Raw genomic sequence first — 21,181 nt, 5'->3', positions numbered from 1 at the left:
ACAACCGCAGACCCCGTGTATGATGATGTCGTGTGGGCGAGCGGTTTGCTGATATCAACATTGAACAGAGTGCCCCATAGTGGCAGTGGGGTTATGGTATGGCATTTTATCGATGGCAATTTGACTGCACAGAGATACCGTGACGAGATCCTGAGGCCCATTGTCATGCCATTCATCCGCCGCCATCACCTCATGTTTCAGCATGATAATGCCACAAGGCCACAGTCAACAGCCTGATTAACTCTATGCGAAGGAGATGTGTCGCACTGCATGTGGCAAATGGTGGTTACACCAGATACTGACTGGTTTTCTGATCCATGCCCCTACAGGTACACGTAAGTGACCAACAGATGCATATCTGTATTCCCAGTCATGTGAAATCCATAGATTAAATTTATTAAATCAATTGACTGATTTCCTTATATGAACTTACATGACATTTTTGTTCAATATACTTTAATGAGGGAAAATGTACTTGCTACGACTCTGTCTCACCTAGCTATCCTAAGATGAGTGCAGTAATTGTAAGTTGCTCTAGATAAGAGCATCTGCTATAGCTATTATGCAAAAATATTCATGCTAGCATTTCTATTTTCTTACCACTACCTCCCTAGAAGCCTCTTTCTGTTTTTGTTCCTCGCTACATCCTGACCCATGAGTGTTCAAATAACACTGTTATAACTCAACAAGCAGATACACATCACAGCTTGTTACCATAACCCTGGTATGATGTGATATGTTTTGTCCTCAGAGGGTCAGCTGACTCGGTTACAGGATCTAGGCTTCAGGAAGCAGGACTGCAAACGAGCCCTGATCCACTGCAACGGTGAGGAGGCTCTAGCTACCATCCTCTAACAATCTCCTCTCAGTAGGAATCAACGTGTATCTGCTTCTGTTATATCCCACTGGCCGAGTTCACCTTCTCGTGTCAGTTTGAGTCCCTTGCCCTTTATATATGCGGAAGGAACTCACCTTTTCATGTCATTTTCAGTCTGTATTTTTGGAGTTTGTTTGTCTTTTGCTTTCATCCAATCTGGAAACTCTGTCTGTTTTTATAACTACATTCAAATACCATATTGTGTAATATAATGTTAGTGGTATATACTGTATTATTAGTACTAGAACAACAACTATATAATATCTTCGGAGACCTCATTCTCCGTTGAACTCCAATGGCAGGGCTCTATGTGCTGCAGTGGATCGGCTCGACCCATGAGGGCAACAACAGCTTCACTTTTTTCAGGGGGACTACGACAACAGAACTGTCAGGTGAGCATGCTGGTAATGAACACTAGGGGGCAGTCAGTCACAACATTTAGCTTTAACCCACGAGAGATCACGTAACTATCTTAACCACTGTTCCATTGTGTGTGTCTCCATATCTCTGTGTGTCCGTTTTCATTTGCGTCTTTGTGTGTGTCAGGTTGGGGGCCCTTCATCGAGCCCTGGTCCTGTTTCAGTCTGCAGGGTGCCTCCAGCCATCGCACCTCAAGATGGGCATCCACGCCAAGCAGACTGAACGTCAACATCACCTCTGTTCTTTTGGGTATGACCTGCACTGCCCACTATTTGGACACAGCGGATGCTTCTGACACGGCAGCCTATTCCCTATGTCGTGCACTACTCTTGACCCCCTGGTCAAAAGTAGTGCACTATGTCGTGAATAGGGTGCCATTTTGGGCACACCAGTGTCTTTGCCTTCTTCACACCTTGTTTAACTACAGTGGGTTAGTCCCGGATATATGTAAGCAATGGACGTGTGATCTGTAGTGGTGGACTTTGAATGGATTTGAGCACAGATTAACCATTATATTGACCAGATATTCTAGTGGCCGCTCTAATAATTAAAATAAATATCTTACAAGATGGAAGGCAGTTAGGATGAGGCAAGATCAGGTGGTATCATTCTAGCCAATGAGAGGGCAGATATGTGTGTGAACAGCTGGCACAACAGTTTCGTCTAGTTACCACAGCCACAAAGTCAAAATTGGTTATATCCTAAAAATTCATTAAAACTAAAATGAGCTTTTTAGTTGTAATTTAAGGTTAGTCATAAGATTAGCAGTGTGGTTGAAGTTAAAATTACAATCACATTTTAAGAAGACTAATTGTAGAAATAGTTAGGGTTTATGACTTTGGCTGTGATAACTAGTGACGACCAGTCACAACTCCCGATATAAATCGTTTTTTTTTCTCAAAGTTGCCGGTATGTCACATGGCCTACTTATATCACTGGTGACAACCTACTCATTACGTAACTTCTATTCGATCAAATAAGCCACAAATAGCAAATAAGCCACTATCATTTTTTGTTAGCCAAAGTCGACACTCATTGACCTCCATGCAAAAACTCCTTGCTCACCAAAAAAAACAAAAACGTTCCACTTGCTGGAGAAGACAGATTTTGGCCCAGTCATGGCTCTCACTTTGCTTCTTCCGCTCTGATTTGAGTTTCCTTCCTTGCTTACTGCCCTCTTCTGGCTACACAGAGCAGTACAGCCTCACCAAGAGCATCTTGGCTGGCTGACGACTGCAAGAAAGAGGAGCAGCCTTCCCAACCCTCGGCAGCTCTATCCTGGATGGGCTCCTCAGTGGACCCCCCCGTGCTTCGGACAGAGTGAGTACTGTTCACACACACACACACGCATCACTTGTTATGAGCTGAAAATAGCCTCTGTAGAAAAAGTAGAGCCCTCATACTCAATTGCTCCAGCACATTACTGTATTAGTTAGCGGGTAGTTACAAAAATCAGATTTAATATACGTTTGTTCTGGAGTATATGATTGCGTGGTTCCCACTTTATTCTATTCTAACTTTTCGATAGTGCCAGCATTTCTTTGTATTTCCATTTGTATCACGTCATCTGGTGTGGATTTTTTTGCTATGCAACAAAGCTTTACACAGATGCATTGGAAACCTGCCTGAATTATCGCCGCCTTCGCATGGTTATTGCACATTTGGATTGTTTGACGAAAATGAAATTGTTGAGAATGAATGACTGTCTATTTACACCGCTCCTTTGCCTTGTCAAAATGGTGTATTAAGAGTTAAGACCGGCTCATGTTTTTGTTCAATCATTTTGGTAACTCTTTACTTTATGGTCCTAGGCCTATATAGGTCTATCGTGTATAAATTATGCTCTCAGCTAACAGCTACGACATTTGTTATGGCCTTATTATGACAGTGTAGGCCTTATGGCAGAGTGCTTCAAGTCAAAGTAAGATTGCTGTTAAGATGTTATTTAGCTTAGATCCAGGTATTTTGCTTGGTAGTAATGACCACATAATATAAAATAAAACACACTTGTCATGGTTGGTATTAAAACATGTTTTTTTAGTACACCCTGACCTTTGCCCTCTTCTGACCCCTAGCACGTCTCTCCTCTCTGTGGTAACTGTCTCTCTCTGCTGTCAGGTGTCCCTCTTGACTACCACAGTCAGTTTGCCTTGCCTTGAGCAGCACATTGACTCCAGAGGTACAGTCTATAGATCAGAGAGAGGGCAGCAGGTTGGCCTCCGCCATAGAAATATAATTACAAGAATGGTAATAAATAAGTAGAATGGGTGGACCGGTGGCCAGGAAGTAGTCGTATTATATTTCTATGGTATCCACACCATGGGTTTTCCCATCTCAATGCTTTTCCTTTATCATGTGTGTCATTGCTATCCTTACTTAAGCACAGCGTTAATGCAACGTTATCACAGTGTTTTGTGTAACACTAGTATTTCACGATCTTGTGACAATATTGGCAAATTTGATCCACTGTTAAACTGAAGTCCGTATAATCAGCATCCACAGAGACAGTATTTTATTGACCCCCTTAGTTAGAACAGAGCTATTGTGTCAGGTGGTGCCGGAGTCATGTTAGAAAGAAAGATCATCTGTTTATTCTCAGACTTTCCTTCTCTTTTCTTCTACTCTCTCTGTTTGTCATGTTTCACGTCCCCCCCATTCAATGTCAATCTATATGAATCCAATCCATTGTGATTATCATTGTTTACTATCATTATTTACCCAGTTTATGTTTGGAGCAAGGGTGAGCCTCCATCTCTGATCTAGGCACTGCTCTATGCTAACTGGAGACCAAAACTGAACATGCAAGTTGAGATTGAGAGAACAAGAAATGTAGGGAGTTGGAGAGGTTTATCTTCTTGGTTGCAAAAATACCATGGACCAAAGAGTAGGATTTAAGTGTGAATAAATATTTCTGCTTTATCCATGTGAACCGCTTGGTGGCAGGTATGGTCATGTTGGTTGGCTAAACAGCATGCCTCCAGCTGTACAACACATAATGGAAAACTAACATTCGGAAATACGGACATTTGGCCTTGATTAATTATGTTAGTATAATAGGGATTGTTGTGCATTCCATAAATGACATGTTGATGTGGATATCTGCATAAAAACACAAAAACATAATGTCATTGTGTTATATCATTTGAAATGCAATAGAAGGAATTCAAGTGAACACTACATTAGTAGTTTTTCCTTTTTTTATATTTTGAATTTCAGAGAGTCCAATCTATTGTTTAACATATAGGAAAGTGGATGCATGACAGTTTGAAGTTATAGGCCCGGTAGTGAAGAATACCTCTCTTTCCTCGTCTGCTTCGTAGTCAATAACACAGGGTGTACTATGTGGTTCGCCACCCTCACCACCAACCCTACAAGATCAGTGGAGCAGTCTTCCCACTGATAATGTCATATTGCTGAGTCTACCATTAAAAATGTGCAGCCCAGGCATCCTACATCTGATCGTTGCGCCTTCCTGAATCATTGCATGTTGGTAACCAGAGTCCTCAGTTTCCCCACAGGGTGGCGCTGTCTCACAGTGTCAGTGCAGGCCCCATATCCCACGTGCACAGCTCTGTCAGATGACAACCACATCGTCAGCCAGTGGCAAGAGGTGCTGCCTGGAGAGGTGATTTCCTTTTGAGTTTGAAGCTCGAGAAAAACTCAGGCATAGGTATGGTTTGTGACGCATCCCTGTTATTTTCATATAGGGAATAAAACCTAAAACAAAGAACAAAAAAGTAAAAGGACAAGAGAGCAAATAAGACTTTAAACTGGTGATCGCACACAATTCAAAATCCATAGCTATGAATGCCAATGCGAGAAACAAACTGCCTTAGACTGCACTTACTAAGTCACTCTGGATATAAATGTAAAAATGAATGCGAACCTAGACTGGATATCTGTCTATATTTGGATTCTAAACTGTTGTTGGTGGTGTTTCTCTCTGCAGACATACTCACGAGCTGAAGCTGCTCCTGGTGCGGGTGGGGGGCTGGGAGCAAGTGAAACTCGTGTCCGTGGACAAAGTGGTCGTGTTCTATCGCTACACCACCCCCGACCGCAATAACCCTTCTTACACGGTGAGTCCTCAGGTCAAAGGTCAAGAGCTGTGGTCTTACTCAATTGTTTAAAAAAACAGTATAGTTTATTCCGTCAACATTGCTCTCACGTTTCCTATACCTGTACGGCAGTATCAGAATGCTGCTTTGTGCTTATGGTTTGTGATTATTTTTTTTCTAAGTGGGCAGCCCTATCAGCAGGCCCAGCATCATACACCCACATGTCTATGTAAGTGTGCAAGCCAACAATTTTTTCCCCCATGTGTTCCCTGCTCGGATATACAGTTGAAGTTTACATACACCTTAGCCAAATACATTTAAAATCAGTTTTTTACAATTCCTGACATTTAATCCTAGTAAAAATTCCCTGTCTTTAGGTCTGTTAGGATCACCACTTTATTTTAAGAATGTGAAATATCAGAATGATTTATTTCAGCTTTCATTTCTTTCATCACATTCCCAGTGGGTCAGAAGTGTATAAACACTCAATTGGTATTTGGTAGCATTGCCTTTAAATTGTTTAATTTGGGTCAAAGATTTCGGGTAGCCTCCCACAAGCACCCCACAATAAGTTGGGTGAATGTAGCCCATTCCTCCTGACAGAGCTGGTGTAACTGAGTCAGGTTTGTAGGCCTCCTTGCTCGCACACGCTTTTTCAGTTCCCATTTGCGACCAAGCTTTAACTTCCTGACTGATGTCTTGAGATGTTGCTTCAATATATCCACATCATTTTCCCTCCTCATGATGCCATCTATTTTGTGAAGTGCACCAGGCCCTCCTGCAGCAAAGCACCCGTACAACATGATGCTGCCACCCCCGTGCTTCATGGTTGGGATGGTGTTCTTTGGTTTGCAAACATCCCCTTTTTTCCTCCAAACATAACAATGGTCATTATGGCCAAACAGTTCCATTTTTGTTTCATCAGACCAGAGGACATTTCTCCAAAAAGTACAATCTTTGTCCCCATGTGCAGTTGCAAACTGTAGTCTGGCTTTTTTTATGGCGCTTTTGGAGCAGTGGCTTCTTCCTTGCTGAGTGGCCTTTTAGGTTATGTCGATATAGGACTCGTTTTACTGTGGATATAGATACTTTTGTACCTGTTTCCTCCAGCATCTTCACAGGGTACTTTGCTGTTGTTCTGGGATTGATTTGCACTTTTCGAACCAAGGTACGTTCATCTCTAGGAGACAGAACGCGTCTCCTTCCTGAGGGGTATGATGGCTGCGTGGTCCCATGGTGTTTATACTTGCGTACTATTGTTTGTACAGATTAACATGGTACCTTCAGGCGTTTGGAAAATTCTCCCAAGGATGAACCAGACTTGTGGAGGTCTACAATTTTTTTTTCTGATGTCTTTGGCTGATTTCTTTTGATTTTTCCCTTGATGTCAAGCAAAAAGGCACTGAGTTTGAAGGTAAGCCTTGAAATACATCCACAGGTACACCTCCAATTTACTGAAATGATGTCAATTATCCTATCAGAAGCTTCTAAAGCCATGACATCATTTTCTGGAATTTTCCAAGCTGTTTAAAGGCACATTCAACTTAGTGTATATGAACTTCTCACTCACTGGAATTGTGATACAGTGAATTATAAGTGAAGTAATCTGTCTGTAAACAATTGTTGGAAAAATTACTTGTGTCATGCACTATAGTTTGTTAACAAGAAATTTGTGAAGTGGTTGAAAAATGAGTTTTAATGACTCCAACCTAAGTGTTTGTAAACTTCCGACTTCATCTGTATGTGTGGTTCTAGGCTCTAATATGCGTGTGATTCAACGCCAGCATTTCCCAAACTAGTGGTCCTGATTTGAAAATGGGGTCGCAAGAGAAACTGAAATACAATTTGGTTCATAGAACCCCTCCGGTAGTTGCCAGATGCAGTTGTACTAAACAGAGCGGTTTCTGTTTTCTTCCGACAAGTGTGCCTCTAATCCTTTGAACGGTGTAAGCTACAAAATATTATGACCCCATCACTGAAAGATAAAGATAAGACTCTCGGGAACACGTGTTTGTCTGTTTCCCTCCGCCATGCCCACAAGCCTCATTAGAACAGAGTGGACAAGACTAGTCACTAAATCAGACTGGGGGGAAAAGATTATCAATAATGATGTTTTCTACTGAGATCATACAAAAGTATTGCCTGATGATCTTCTGAACTTCCTTTCTGATGCATTTCTGTCAATTCAAGCCATACTTCCTTCAGCTTGAAATACTTTCAAAATTACTGTTGGACTGTGTGTGTGGTTCTAGGTTCTGGTGTGTGTGTGGTTGTAGTTCTCAGCACTGCCACCAGTGCGCGTGGTCTTCTCCATCACCATGGAGCAGGTATTCCCAAACTGGGGTACTGGGGGTACGCGCAATGGCATTGGGGTTACGCCAAATAAAAATGTGATTCACATGGTTTTTTTATACAAAAAATTCTTCACACTTTCAAACAGTCTATTTATATTTTCCAACAGGGCTATACGTTTGGGTGAGGTTTTTGTCTCGCCTGAGTAGTCTCGTTTCACTGCCCCCCAATTTTTTTTACCATCTAGTGTTCAGTGAAATCACAACACAATGTCAAATACAGGTAGCCTAGTCAAATAATTTACATCCAATCACATTAACTGTTACTATCTCGTGGGAATTCCACTAATAGTCCTTATGTAGCCAAACGTAGCTGCTGCTCATTCTGTTTGCTCGAAAATGGATAAATGGTTAAAAAAAAGTAAGGCTCGCGTCCATAGAGACACATACCACCTCTACTGGTAGTAGTACTGCTGGTAGTACTACACCTGCACCTGTCGACGACACAAGTGTTTCTGCTTCCACGAGCACATCCAATGCTAGCATCAGTAATTCTACATTTGTTATTAGCCCAGCTAGCATGGACACTGACAGTTGTGAATCTGATGCAGCCTAAGAGATACTGCCCCCTTATGCGGGAAAGCACCGAACAACAGACAGGGATGTTGGACCATCAAACAGGCGCAAATATGATAACTACATTGATTTGGGGTTCACTTATATTGGTAGTATTGCCTTTCCTCAGCCACAGTGTGTTAAATGTGCAAAAGTACTATCTCACAACTCGATGAAACCTTCACTCTTGCGCAGACATTTAGAAACAAAACATGCAAATTTGAAAAATAAGCCACGGTAGTCTTTTGAGCGAGAATTAAGATGACTTTCAGGTAGTAAGACATGTATAAAAGCAACAGATACCATTAATAAGAAGGGGCCAGAAACGTCTTATATGGTGAGCTACCGAGTGGCTAGGACAGGCAAGCCCCATACCATTGTGGGGCACTTAATTCTTCCTGCTGCCGCAGATATGGCTGGGACAATGCTGGGGGAAAAGGCCAAAAAAAATATACAGACAATGTCTTCATCAAACAACACGGTTTTACGACGCATCAGTGATATGGCAGGAGATGTTTTAAACCAATTCCTGCTTTGCATACAAGCAAACCACTGGAAACCAGGACAAAAGGAGAGGATATTTTTAAAGTACTGGACAGCTTTGTGACATCAAATGGACTTGTGGTCAAGATGTGTTGGTATCTGTACTGATGGCGCAAAAGCCATGACAGGGAGACATAGTGGAGTGGTAATGCCCGTGCAAGCATTTGCTCCCAATGGCACTTGGGTACACTGCAGCATCCACCGAGAGGCTCTTGCTGCCAAGGGAATGCCTGACAGCTTGAAAGACGTTTTGGACACTACAGTGAAAATGGTTAACTTTGTTAAAGCAAGGCCCATGAACTCTCGTGTACTTTCTGCATTATGCAATGATATCGGCAGCGACCATGTAACGCTTTTACATCATACAGAAGTGCGCTGATTATCTAGGGGCAAAGTATTGAGACGTTTTTTGAATTGAGAGACGCGCTTAAAGTTTTCTTTACTGACCTTAATTTTCACTTGTCTGACTGCTTGCATCATGACGAGTTTCTCACACGACTGGCCTATCTGGGTGATGTTTTTTCTCGCCTGAATGATCTGAATCTAGGACTACAGGGACTCTCCGCAACTATATTCAATGTGCGGGACAAAATTGAGGCTATGATTAAGAAGTTGGAGCTCTTCTCTATCTGCAATAACAAGGGCAACAGACTTGTCTTTCCATCATTGTATGATTTTTTTTTTGTGTGCAAATGAACTCAAGCTTACGGACAATGTCAAAAGGGATATAGTGAATCACCTGAGTGAGCTGGGTGCGCAATTACGCAGGTACTTTCCCGAAATGGACGACACAAACAACTGAATTTGTTATCCCTTTCATGCCCTGCCTCCAGTCATTTACCGATATCTGAACAAGAGAGCCTCATCGAAATTGCGACAAGCGGTTCTGTGAAAAGTTAATATAATCAGAAGCCACAGACAGTTTTCTGGATTGGGCTGTGCTCAGTGTCCTGCCTTGGCAAATCGCACTGTTAACACACTGATGCCCTTTGCAACCATGTACAGTGCCTATGTGAGAGTGGATTCTCGGCCCTCGCTAGCATAACTAAATACAGGCACAGACTGTGTGTGGAAAATGACTTAAGACTGAGCTAGAAAAAAATGGCCACAAATTAATAAACATGGAGGAAGAGGATAGCTAGCTAGCAAACTAATGTTATAACCTGCCTTTTCAACAAGATGCAACTGACCACATTGATCATATGATAACTTCACTTTCCTATGGAGCAAAATGAACAATACACCCCTCCAAGAAAACATGGCTCCGGGGCATCTCCGAAATGTCACCCGATCTGCGATTAGATCCATGGCCAAAGCGTTGCATTTCAGTTTTGTCCGCACTCAACTGACATAGAAATCTTCCCCAGAACCACAGAACAACCGAATTACTTAACGCGCAGCCCCCACAAACACCTTGAAAATGACTTGTTCCCATAGGCTTGTACTATTTATGACAGCATCAGTAGTTAGCTACCAACAGCTGGTAGATATTTTTACATTTGATTACATCTATACTGTAGCTAGCTATTATCATAGATGTAGCAAGCTAGCACTTTCACTTACCCGGTTCATTTCCATGCCAGTGATAATGCTCGGTCTCTGCTGGTTGTTTCAGATACTTTAGAAGCCATGTTAAAACCTCTTAAGGATTGGGTCTCTCCATGCTGGTCCAGTAGATGGGCACCTTGCAGAAAAACAGGCCCAGGCCTTTAGGCTGCGCTTGCAGCCAGCTTGAGGTCAGGTGGAGGTGCACCGCCAGGACCTCATCTGCTCTCCTCCATTCTCTTAGGTTCTGCGTGGTGATCAAGAAGGAGAACTACCTGGACCAGCAGCATGCCAAGATGGTGTCGGGTTTGGGCAGCGCTAAGCAGATATCCTGGCAGCTGGGCCACACCATTTACCTGCTGCCCACACTGGTGCTGGCTATCCTGATGCCCAGCGACCTTAACTACTACATCAAGGGTACCTCCATCAAGGGCTCCCTGAAGCCAGGCAAGGAGGCCATGCTGCACGCTGCAGACACCTCCCAGAACTTGGAGCTAGGTCAGTCACACCTCTGCCATTCTCATCTGATCACCTCTACACCTATTAAGAATCTCAATGGAATTAATAATATATCATAGCCATATAATATAGGTTCACCAGTGCCAAGGCCCTGGGCATTTGTGGGCCTTGGAGGTGTAAAGGATTGGTCAAAAAATCCTATAGAGGAAATGCAGCATAAATGTAATATATACACGGAACAAAAATATAAATGCACCATGTAAAGTGTTGGTCCCATGTTTTATGAGCTGAAAATAAAAATCCCAGAAATGTTCCATACGCACAAAAGCTTATTTCTCTCAAATTTTGTACACATCCCTGTAAGTGAGCATTTCTTCTTTGCCATGATAATCCATCCACCTGACCGGTGTGGCATATCAATAAACTGATTAAACAGCATTAACATTACACAGGTGCACCTTGTGCTGGGGGGCAATAATATGCCACTTTAAAATGTGCAGTTTTGTCACAGAACACAATGCCACAGATGTCTCAAGTTTTGAGGGAGCGTGCATTTGGCATGCTAACGTCAGGAATGTACACCAGAACTCTTGCCAGATAATAGAATGTTAATTTCTCTACCATAAGCTGCCTCCAACATCGTTTTATAGAATTTGGCAGTACATCCAACTGGCCTCACAACCACAAACCACGTGTAACCACGCCAGCCCAGGACCTCCACATCCGGTTTCTTCACCTGCGGGATCGTCTGAGGGGCGCTGGAGGGGTGCTGAGGAGTATTTCTCTCTGTAATAAAGCCCTTTTATGGGGAAAAACTCGATCTGATTGTCTGGGCCTGGCTCTCCAGTGGGTGGGCCTGGCACCCCCATCGCTGCACCCTTGCTCAGTCATGTGTAAATCCATAGATTAGGGCCTAATGATTTTATTATATCAACTGAAATCGGTAAAATCTTCATCTTGCGTTTATATTTTTGTTCATTAACGTATAATAATATATATATATATATATATATATATATATATATATATATATATATATATATATATATATATATATATATATATAGTGCCTTGAAAAAGTATTCACCCCCTTGTTCCGTTATCATAATTTGTTGCCTAGAGCCTGAAATCACACACTAGATGTTTTTCATTGTTCTATACGGGCTACTCCAAATGTTTTCACCCTGACCATGTCTGTGCCCCCCTCCTTCTCCTACTAGGTGGGCTGCCGGAGAACTTCCCTGTGTGTAAGGAGCTGCTTATTCCCCCTGGTACCCAGAACTATGTGGTGCTATACAACGCCAACTAACGCTTGTTCTGTCTCACCATCCACATCACAGAAGGCGCTCAAGATCCTCATCTTAGCGCCTTATTGGCTCTTCCACAAGACCGGTACTTACTCTATCCCTCCTTACAGGCAGAACACGCACACATACACCCCGAAAAACATATACATGCATTCATCTGCACAGTCCCACACACACTCGCAGTGAATGGAATTACAAATATACAGTACCAGTCAAAAGTTTGGACACACCTACTCATTCAAGGGTTTTTCTTTATTTTTACTATTTCCTACATTGTAGAATAATAGTGAAGACATCAAAACTTATTTGAGCTGTTCTTGTCATAATATGGACTTGGTCTTTTACCAAATAGGGCTATCTTCTGTATACTACCTTGTCACAACACAACTGATTGGCTCAAATGCAATAAAAAGGAAAGAAATTCCACAAATGAACTTTTAGTTGAAATATATTCCAGGTGACTTCCTCATGAAGCTGATTGAGAGAATGCCAAGAGTGTGTAAAGATGTCATCAAGGCAAAGGGTGGCCACTTTGAAGAATCTCAAATATTATTTGAATTTGTTTCACACTTTTTTGGTTGCTATATGAGTCCATATGTGTTATTTCATAGTTGTAAAAAATAAAGAAAAACCCTTGACTGAGTAGGTCTGTCCACACGTTTGACTGGTACTGTAGCTGCGAGCAGCAATGAACAGGATGACAGAAAGGACACCAGATCAGTAGGATAACAAAGCAAGCACTCTGTCATGTAGGAACATTCATCCTTTATGTGCAATCAGTGAACGCATTACCATGTTTATCTCGCCATACCACAAGTGGCAGGAGAAGGAGAGCTTTGTACACGTCTGTGTTTTTTTTCCTCTGGTTGCACATGTGATATGCTGGTAGAAATGAGGTAAAATGGATTTGTTTCCCTGCATTAAAGTCCCCAGCCACTAGAAGCGCCACCTCTGGATTAGCATTTTCTTGTTTGCTTATGGCCTTATACAGTTTGTTGAGTGCGGTCTTAGTGCCAGCATCGGTTTATGGTGGTAAATAGACAGCTCTGAAAAATATAGATTAAAACTCTCTTGGTACATGTTGTGGTCTACAGCTTATCACGAGATACTCTACCTCAGGTGAGCAAAACCTTGAGACATCCTTAATATTAGATTTTGCTTACCAGCTGTTATTGACAAATAGACACAGACCACCTCCCCTCGTCTTACTGGAGGCAGCTGTTCTGCCTGGCCGATGCACGGAAAACCCAGCCAACTGTATATTATTGTCGTCGTTCAGCCACGACTTGGTGAAACATAAGATATTACAGTTTTTAATGACCAGTTAGTACTGTAGGATAGTCTTAAACAGAGCTCATCCAGTTTATTCTCCAATGATTACACGTTGGCCCAAGGATGGATGGTAGAGGCAGGTTACCCGCTCGCCTACGAATTCTCACAAGGCACCCGGGCCTGCGTCTTCTGTATCGGGGTCTCTTCATGCGAATAATGGGGATTTGGGCCTGGTTCGGTATCAGCAGTAAATCCTTTGCATCAGACTGATTAAAGGGAAAAAATCTTTATCTAGTTTGAGGTGAGTAATCGCTGTTCTGATATCCAGATGCTATTTTCTGTCATAAGTGATGGTGGCAGAGACATTATGTACAAAATAAGTTAAACAATGCGAGAAATAAACCCCACACAAAATAGCACAATTGGTAAAACGGAAGCCATCTCCTCCGGCACCATTACATGACGTAGTAGTCCTCCTTAATTACGTTGTGTCTCGCTGTTTCTCTCTCCATTTGATAGACTGAGTATGACCTGAAGGCTACGCCTAATTGTTTTATGCATGGCTTTCTCCCGATCAAACAATGAGTTGAACACTGTTCTAATCTCAAAGGGTTATTTGAAGCCTAAAAACTTAAGGTCGCCAGAGGACTAATAATGAGAGCGAACAAACAATATCGATAGCCTATAGAAAAAATCTAGTTTAAGCTTATTAAGAAACAAATTATCCATTCGGGCCGGGAAAATCCCTCCCTTCGAGGTTGAATGCCAAATGGCCAATAACCTATCCTCCTAAAAGCTTTAAGATAAGTTCAAGTTATGAACAGTAGCTTATTTCCCAAATATTATATATGAAGGTGTTATCCTAAAGTTGTTGTGACTTTCAAAAACAAGAATGTACGTTTTATAGGGGCTATATCATCGTATATCACAATGTTTTATGGGTACATAGTCACGATAGGACAAAGGTTGATATCGCCCAACCCTTGTTCCCTTTTTTATGTTTGGATAATGTTTGCATTATAAAATGACAGTAGGTGTCGCAGTTTCAATACTACTAAGCTGAAATGAGGCAGGGCTAATGTCTCCTCTCCATTGACGTGACACTCACACACACACACACACACACGAGTTGTTCTGTGCGCTGAGGCTTTTCAATCACTTTTCATGAAAATTGGCCTCTGCTTGCTTTGATGGATCAGTGTGTATGTCTCAATGTTATGTGGTTTCCAGGAAAGAACAAGGAACAGCCCAAAGGTCAGGAGCATTACAGTTGTATAACGACCTGATACCTGATATAACTACTAGCTGATTCTAGGGCTGACCAACTCATTGATTGGCATTGAAAACATCTTAAGGGGGGGAATAAAGGAAAATAATGTACAGTTGGTATATTTAAAGGATACTACTGGGTATACAGAGTATAATGTCGATTTTTATAACAGCTCAGTAGATGTTCTATATGTTTTACATTTAGATATAAGTAATTTAGCAGATGCTCTTATCCAGAACAACTTACAGTTAGTGCATTCATCTTAAGATAGCTAGGTGAGACAACCACATATCACAGTCGTAAGCAAGGACATTTTTCCTCAAAGTAGCAAATTAATTAGCAACGTCCGAGCTAGTAAGGGGGAAAAGAGTCAAGTGTGAGTGCTAGTTTGCGAAAGGCTTTTAATTTTTTTTTATGGACCTTCCAAAGACCAGTGTAATGCCCCAACCCTGTGGGCATTCTGCCCCTGAACAGTAATTAGTTGGTCTACATTACAATGAGACATGCCCTGGGGGGCACTGTTCCAAGCTAAAAGACTCATTCTCGTTTTGGAACAATGTATTGACCCACCCAGTCCAGAACCCAGGCATGCTGCCCCAGTCTTTCTCGCTCCCCTATCCTCAGCCAGCTCTCAGCAGGCCCCTGAAAGAGACAGACCCCCACACTCCACCCTGCCAAACTGTGTCAACCAGCTTAGTTTCAGTCAGCTCTCTCTCTCCTCCCTCCCCCTCTCTCTGTTTTCTGTGTCCACTCTCACTGCACGGCAATTTACTCGGATTTGTCCCGCGGTATTGATGTCATAAGTGTCAGACAGCCAGTAAACCCGGTCACACAGCCCCTTTCCTAGCCCCTGACCAGCCCATGGCACCAGGCCCCAACACCACACACACACACACCGTTCGCCTCCTGGACCAGATTTCAGCTCTGCTCTGCAACTAACTTGCTGTTGCGTATATAAAATGGAATCACTGTGTCAGTCTATGCTTGGGAACACACACACATTGTGGCTGTGAGATCCTTACACTATAACGTTTCATATTAAGGCTTATCCACACTTCTATTTCAATTCTGTTGACTGGTTGTAAACTTTGTAACTACACTGATAGAGGTTTCATCACAGCTACTCTCTTGGCAGTGTCTTGCAATGTTTGCTTTCCTTAAAATCAAGGATGACTTTTTCTCCCCACTGACTTGACATAGTCCTCCCTCTGAAAGAAGACAAGGTGTTTTTAGCAAAGTCTTTCTTCTAATCAAAATTGTTTCCCTTGTAACCACTCGCTCTGTTTGCTGAATACAAACAAAGTAGGAGCCCCTGTGCATGCACACACACACACACACACACACACACACACACACAGTGTCCAGCTTCGAATAAAATTAAATAAAAAGCTTGCCTCCTAAAAATGATGTTAAACCAGTCATCTAATTATGCATCATTTCTCACTTGTGGCATTATCATCATATAGTTTATGTTGGGTGAGCAAGGCATCGACAGAACCATTGGCCTTACTGCTTCTTCATTCCCACTTGATGGTTTAACTCCTTTCTTTATGGATATATATATATATATATATATATGCACTGCTCAAAAAAATAAAGGGAACACTAAAATAACACATCCTAGATCTGAACGAATGAAATATTCTTATTAAATACGTTTTTCTTTACATAGTTGAATGTGCTGACAACACAATCATACAAACATTATCAATGGAAATCAAATTTATCAACCCATGGAGGTCTGGATTTGGAGTCACACTCAAAATTAAAGTGGAAAACCACACTACAGCCTGATCCAACTTTGATGTAATGTCCTTAAAACAAGTCCAAATGAGGCTCAGTAGTGTGTGTGGCCTCCACGTGCCTGTATGACCTCCCTACAATGCCTGGGCATGCTCCTGATGAGGTGGCGGATGGTCTCCTGAGGGATCTACTCCCAGACTTGGACTAAAGCATCTGCCAACTCCTGGGCAGTCTGTGGTGCAATGTGGCGTTGGTGGATGGAGTGAGACATGATGTCCCAGATGTGCTCAATTGGATTCAGGTCTGGGGAACGGGCGGGCCAGTCCATAGCATCAGTGCCTTCCTCTTGCAGGGACTGCTGACACACTCCAGCCACATGAGGTCTAGCATTGTCTTGCATTAGGAGGAACCCAGGGCCAACCGCACCAGCATATGGTCTCACAAGGGGTCTGAGGATCTCATCTCAGTACCTAATGGCAGTCAGGCTACCTCTGGCGAGCACATGGAGGGTTGTGCAGCCCCCCAAAGAAATGCCACCCCACACCATGACTGACCCACCGCCAAACCGGTCATGCTGGAGGATGTTGCAGGCAGCAGAACATTCTCCACGGCATCTCCAGACTCTGTCACGTCTGTCACATGTGCACAGTGTGAACCTGCTTTCATCTGTGAAGAGCACAGGGAGCCAGTGGCGAATTTGCCAATCTTGGTGTTCTCTGGCAAATGCCAAACGTCCTGCACGGTGTTGGGCTGTAAGCACAACCCCCACCTGTGTACGTCGGGCCCTCATACCACCCTCATGGAGTCTGTTTCTGACCGTTTGAGCAGACACATGCACATTTGTGGCCTGCTGGAGGTCATTTTGCAGGGCTCTGGCAGTGCTCTTCCTGCTCCTCCTTGCACAAATGTGGAGGTAGCGGTCCTGCTGCTGGGTTGTGGCCCTCCTACGGCCTCCTCCACGTCTCCTGATGTACTGGCCTGTCTCCTGGTAGCGCTTCCATGCTCTGGACACTACGCTGACAGACACAGCAAACCTTCTTGCCACAGCACGCATTGATGTGCCATCCGGGATGAGCTGCACTACCTGAGCCACTTGTGTGGGTTGTAGACTCCGTCTCATGCTACCACTAGAGTGAAAGCACCGCCAGCATTCAAAAGTGACCAAAACATCAGCCAGGAAGCATAGGAACTGAGAAGTGGTCTGTGGTCACCACCTGCAGAACCACTCCTTTATAGGGGGTGTCTTGCTAATTGCCTATAATTTCCACCTGTTGTCTATTCCATTTGCACAACAGCATGTAAAATTAATTGTCAATCAGTGTTGCTTCCTAAGTGGACAGTTTGATTTCACAGAAGTGTGATTGACTTGGAGTTACATTGTGTTGTTTAAGTGTTCCCTTTATTTTTTTGAGCAGTGTATATATATATATATATATAAAGGATTCATGTAATCTCTGAAAGCCCCCAAAACGTTCCTTTATCAACCCTCACCAACAGCCCCAGTTTCACATTATGTGTGTGTGTGTGTACTGTGCTCCTTCAGCATAGTAAAGGGGGGTGTAAACTTGAAAGCATCCTTCATCTTCTCACTCCCCTAGGACACAGGTCTGGTAAGTGTATTTGTTTAGTTTCACAAAGAGTGGGAAGATAAGAGAGGAGGAGGAGAAAGTTGGCGCTGGCCTTCCAATGAACTCGCCGGGGACTTTGCTCGGTGGGGTCATCCCAAGTTCAGGCCTGGCGCTGGCTGCAGAGCGCAATGCGGCGCGGCGGAGGGCCCGGGTGTGTTTACACAGAACCCAGCCTCCTCTAGGGAGCTCCCTCACACTGCCTGTAACACAAACCCACTTCCATCAGGCACCTGCTGGGTGGAAGGGGGAATAGGGGAGGAGGGGAGCCTGGCTGGGCAGAGACAGGTCAGCGCTGGGGGAAGACGGGGGTGGGAAGGCACTTCATTCCACTCCACTCCAGCTGACAAATGACTCGCTGATGTATTGGCCAGATGGATGAGGCAGGCGCTGTGTAAAATCAGTTCTCTTCTCTATCTGTCTCCCCCATGTCTCTCTAATTAAGCTGTGGGGATGAGATCCCCACAGCTACTGTAGAAATGTTTCAGGTTGGACACTCATATGTGACACTCATTTTTACTGTCTTTTAATATTGCCACTCAGCAGCAGCACATCTCAGGAATCACTGGTAAACAGTGTCAAGTCTTTTGGTCATTATTTGACAAGGAAAGAAATATGGCTTGGAATTTTCAGGGACCTCACAATACAATATTATCTCGATACTTAGGTGACAATACGATATCTATTGCGATTCCATATGTATCGCTATTCTATGTATTGCGATTCAAAACTGAGATTGTATTACGATTCGATGTTCCAAACAAATAGAAGATGGAAAACAAGCTATGGAAAGAGAAAAAACTAGTTTTGGCGCAGGTATGGCCGACTAACGCTAGGAAACGTTAACTAAATATCATTTTTATCGATACTTGAAGTCATATTATCAATATAATATTGTCAAAAATAATATTGCTATACTCTACTATGTCGATCCCTCCCCATCTTTAGAAAGAAATTGTTGACATTTTCGGTATGAGTTAGATCAGGGATGGGCAACTGGATGCGGCCTTGTTTTAATAAAACATGTTTTTTAACTCAGTTGAGGTCTCAACTTACTGTTGCAAGTTAGAATAGTAGAATATACCAGGTACAATTTCTAAATTTGGTTGTGCATCAGCAGTTTTTCTCTTGTTATGTCAGTCACTGATAGTCACTCAATTATCCCATGTCAGCTACCATTTTTTAGATTGGTAAGTTAGTCGCGCGTCCAGCTATCTAAATTTAGTAATCATGGTCTAATTACCGGGCGGGGGCCACTATTGATTTTGTTAGTCCAGCTCACTCATGTATTTAAGAACTGCAAACATTTCTCTCCACCCTATGGCATAATTTGTAAAATTGCATGAAATTGGCTGTAAAACAGCAACATTTTCTCTACTCCCCATGGCGAAATGTGTAGAATTGCACAAAATGAAGTCTAAAACCAAAACAATTTACTCTTCTGTCAAGGGTGCTGCTAAAATCTTTTACTTACAACTGCGTTTTCTCGCAGAAAACTGCGGCCCCTCATGATGAATTAAGATTTTTTTGTGGCTCCCCACCCCCATCAAAGTTGCACATCTGGTTTTGTTGGATGGCTTATTTGTCTTGTTGAGTTAGTATTTTTATAAGTTTGAAAGCGAGAGAGCCATCATGCCTGTGTGAATTGAAAGGTATTTGACTGAGATAAATGAGAGCCATTCATCATTCCACTGCAAGGCTGAGTCTTTGCAGACTGGCATGGCCAGCCAAAGTACACACTCAGCCAGAGTGCCCTGTGTGAGGGCTGCACTGGTCTAATGGCAGGCTACCTAGTGCATGGGCGCAAAGAGCTGTACTGTGTGGTCAACCTGAATCAGATTAGACTGCAGTGATAAAAGGTACATATTTTGAATACCTTTTAAATCCTTTATGAATATAGAAAAAAAGAAGGGGGTCCCAAACTGAGCCCTGAGATACACCTTTTCAAAGAGGTGATACATAGACTTGATGCTGCATTTTCCAAGACTATTTCCAAATACTGCAATATAATATTGCAATAGAAGCTTGAAATGAAGTGTGCTGTTATGCTTGCTATATAGCCTACCCTGTGAGTTTGTTCCTTCTCCGTAGTGTTATCTTGAAGGGCCACCATACTTTAGCTAAACAGTTGTTGTTATGCTAGCTAACAAACATGAGTATGTTAGAGTTGTAGCTAATAAACCCGAGCTGTTTATAAAGAACTATGTCTCATTCTTTCAACACAACATTGACAACGAGGATAGCTATTCCTGCACACGTCATCACCACCTACTGTATCTCTCTGCCTCTTCCGGACCGCTTTCAACACAACAGGTGAGAAAGACTTACTAGAATGACTCTATCTTCTTAGTTTGCAGAGTACTTGTCGGATGGGTGGAGCAAGACCATCAACAACTGACATCAGAGCAAACAAGAGTACATTCGTTACCAGGGAGCCACCAGCGGAGAGCATCTGGTGGCCGGGAATCATGAATTGGCTCATGGTATTTACTATTACAGTAATAATGTAGTGCTACTAATAATAATGTAGTAATACCACCACTGACTGTAGCTCGTATTTCACTTTCAATATGGGACTTGCATTTTATTAATCTAACATCAGATAGTCACAGTGGATCTATAATCTGTCAGAATGTGTAGTGCTGATCAGAGTCCCATTGTGCTGTTTGCGAGGAGTCACACCTGGTTCTTCTCTGGTGTTCCACAGGTATCATCTGTGTTTTGACCAGCGTCATCACGTCCACACTGGAGGGGGTGAAGACTGAGGGAAGGGTCAGTGGCTTCTTCTCAGGCTTGGGGAAAGGCCTGGTTGGTATGGTAACCAAGCCGGTGGCTGTAGCGCTGGACTTTGCCTCGGAGCCAGCACAGACGGTCCGAGACATGTCCAGCCTCAGTAACCACAGATAGGTGCTAAAACCCAGGGAGACAACATATGTCATTTAAAACATCCTTATAATGAGGCAGATTCAGACGCCCCTTTGCTGCTATAACAGCATCAGCTGGGAAGGGATTCCACTAGATGTTGCTGAGGGGAATTCCGTGGGACTTCCATTCAGCCGCAAGGGCATTAGTGAGGTCGGCCACTGATGTTGGGCGATTAGGCCTGGCTCACAGTCGGCGTTTCAATTCATCCCAAAGGTGTGCAATGGGGTTGAG

The 21,181-nt window shown here is 43.0% G+C and overlaps 1 protein-coding gene across 5 annotated transcripts; it reads left to right on the top strand.

The window, feature by feature from the left end:
• Nucleotides 1-1,323: 1,323 nt before the first annotated feature.
• On the top strand, nucleotides 1,324-20,834 carry LOC121839619 (vacuolar protein sorting-associated protein 13D-like). 5 transcript variants are annotated; one of them, XR_006079077.1, is made up of 7 exons: nucleotides 1,324-1,546; nucleotides 2,490-4,967; nucleotides 5,247-5,376; nucleotides 10,594-10,847; nucleotides 12,029-12,200; nucleotides 20,376-20,508; nucleotides 20,733-20,834. XR_006079077.1 is itself a non-coding variant. In XM_042299332.1 (5 exons), the coding sequence occupies exons 1-5, from the start codon at nucleotides 1,494-1,496 to the stop codon at nucleotides 10,669-10,671; spliced, it is 507 nt and encodes a 168-aa protein (XP_042155266.1). In that variant the 5' UTR covers nucleotides 1,324-1,493; the 3' UTR covers nucleotides 10,672-11,109. The 5 variants fall into 5 exon arrangements, 2 of the variants coding, with proteins under 2 accessions (XP_042155266.1, XP_042155267.1); XR_006079075.1 differs by lacking the exons at nucleotides 20,376-20,508; nucleotides 20,733-20,834 and having other exon boundaries at nucleotides 2,490-2,617; nucleotides 4,805-4,922; nucleotides 12,029-12,396; XR_006079076.1 differs by lacking the exons at nucleotides 20,376-20,508; nucleotides 20,733-20,834 and having other exon boundaries at nucleotides 12,029-12,396.
• The last annotated feature ends 347 nt before the right edge of the window (nucleotides 20,835-21,181 follow it).

Source organism: Oncorhynchus tshawytscha, linkage group LG16 (genome assembly GCF_018296145.1).
Source record: "Oncorhynchus tshawytscha isolate Ot180627B linkage group LG16, Otsh_v2.0, whole genome shotgun sequence".
Lineage (NCBI taxonomy): Eukaryota > Metazoa > Chordata > Actinopteri > Salmoniformes > Salmonidae > Oncorhynchus > Oncorhynchus tshawytscha.
The sequence above is the reverse complement of the archived record's forward strand: the minus strand, read 5'-3'. Positions and strand labels throughout refer to the sequence as shown.

What these genes read in the sequence shown, in the direction of transcription:
- LOC121839619 (XM_042299332.1), top strand. Translation starts at nt 1,494, where the DNA reads ATGGGCATCCACGCCAAGCAGACTGAACGTCAACATCACCTCTGTTCT. An exon ending in CCCCCCGTGCTTCGGACAGA is followed by an intron (nt 2,618 to 4,804) that starts GTGAGTACTGTT and finishes CAGAGTCCTCAG; the next exon opens with TTTCCCCACAGGGTGGCGCT. An exon ending in GCAATAACCCTTCTTACACG is followed by an intron (nt 5,377 to 10,593) that starts GTGAGTCCTCAG and finishes CCATTCTCTTAG; the next exon opens with GTTCTGCGTGGTGATCAAGA.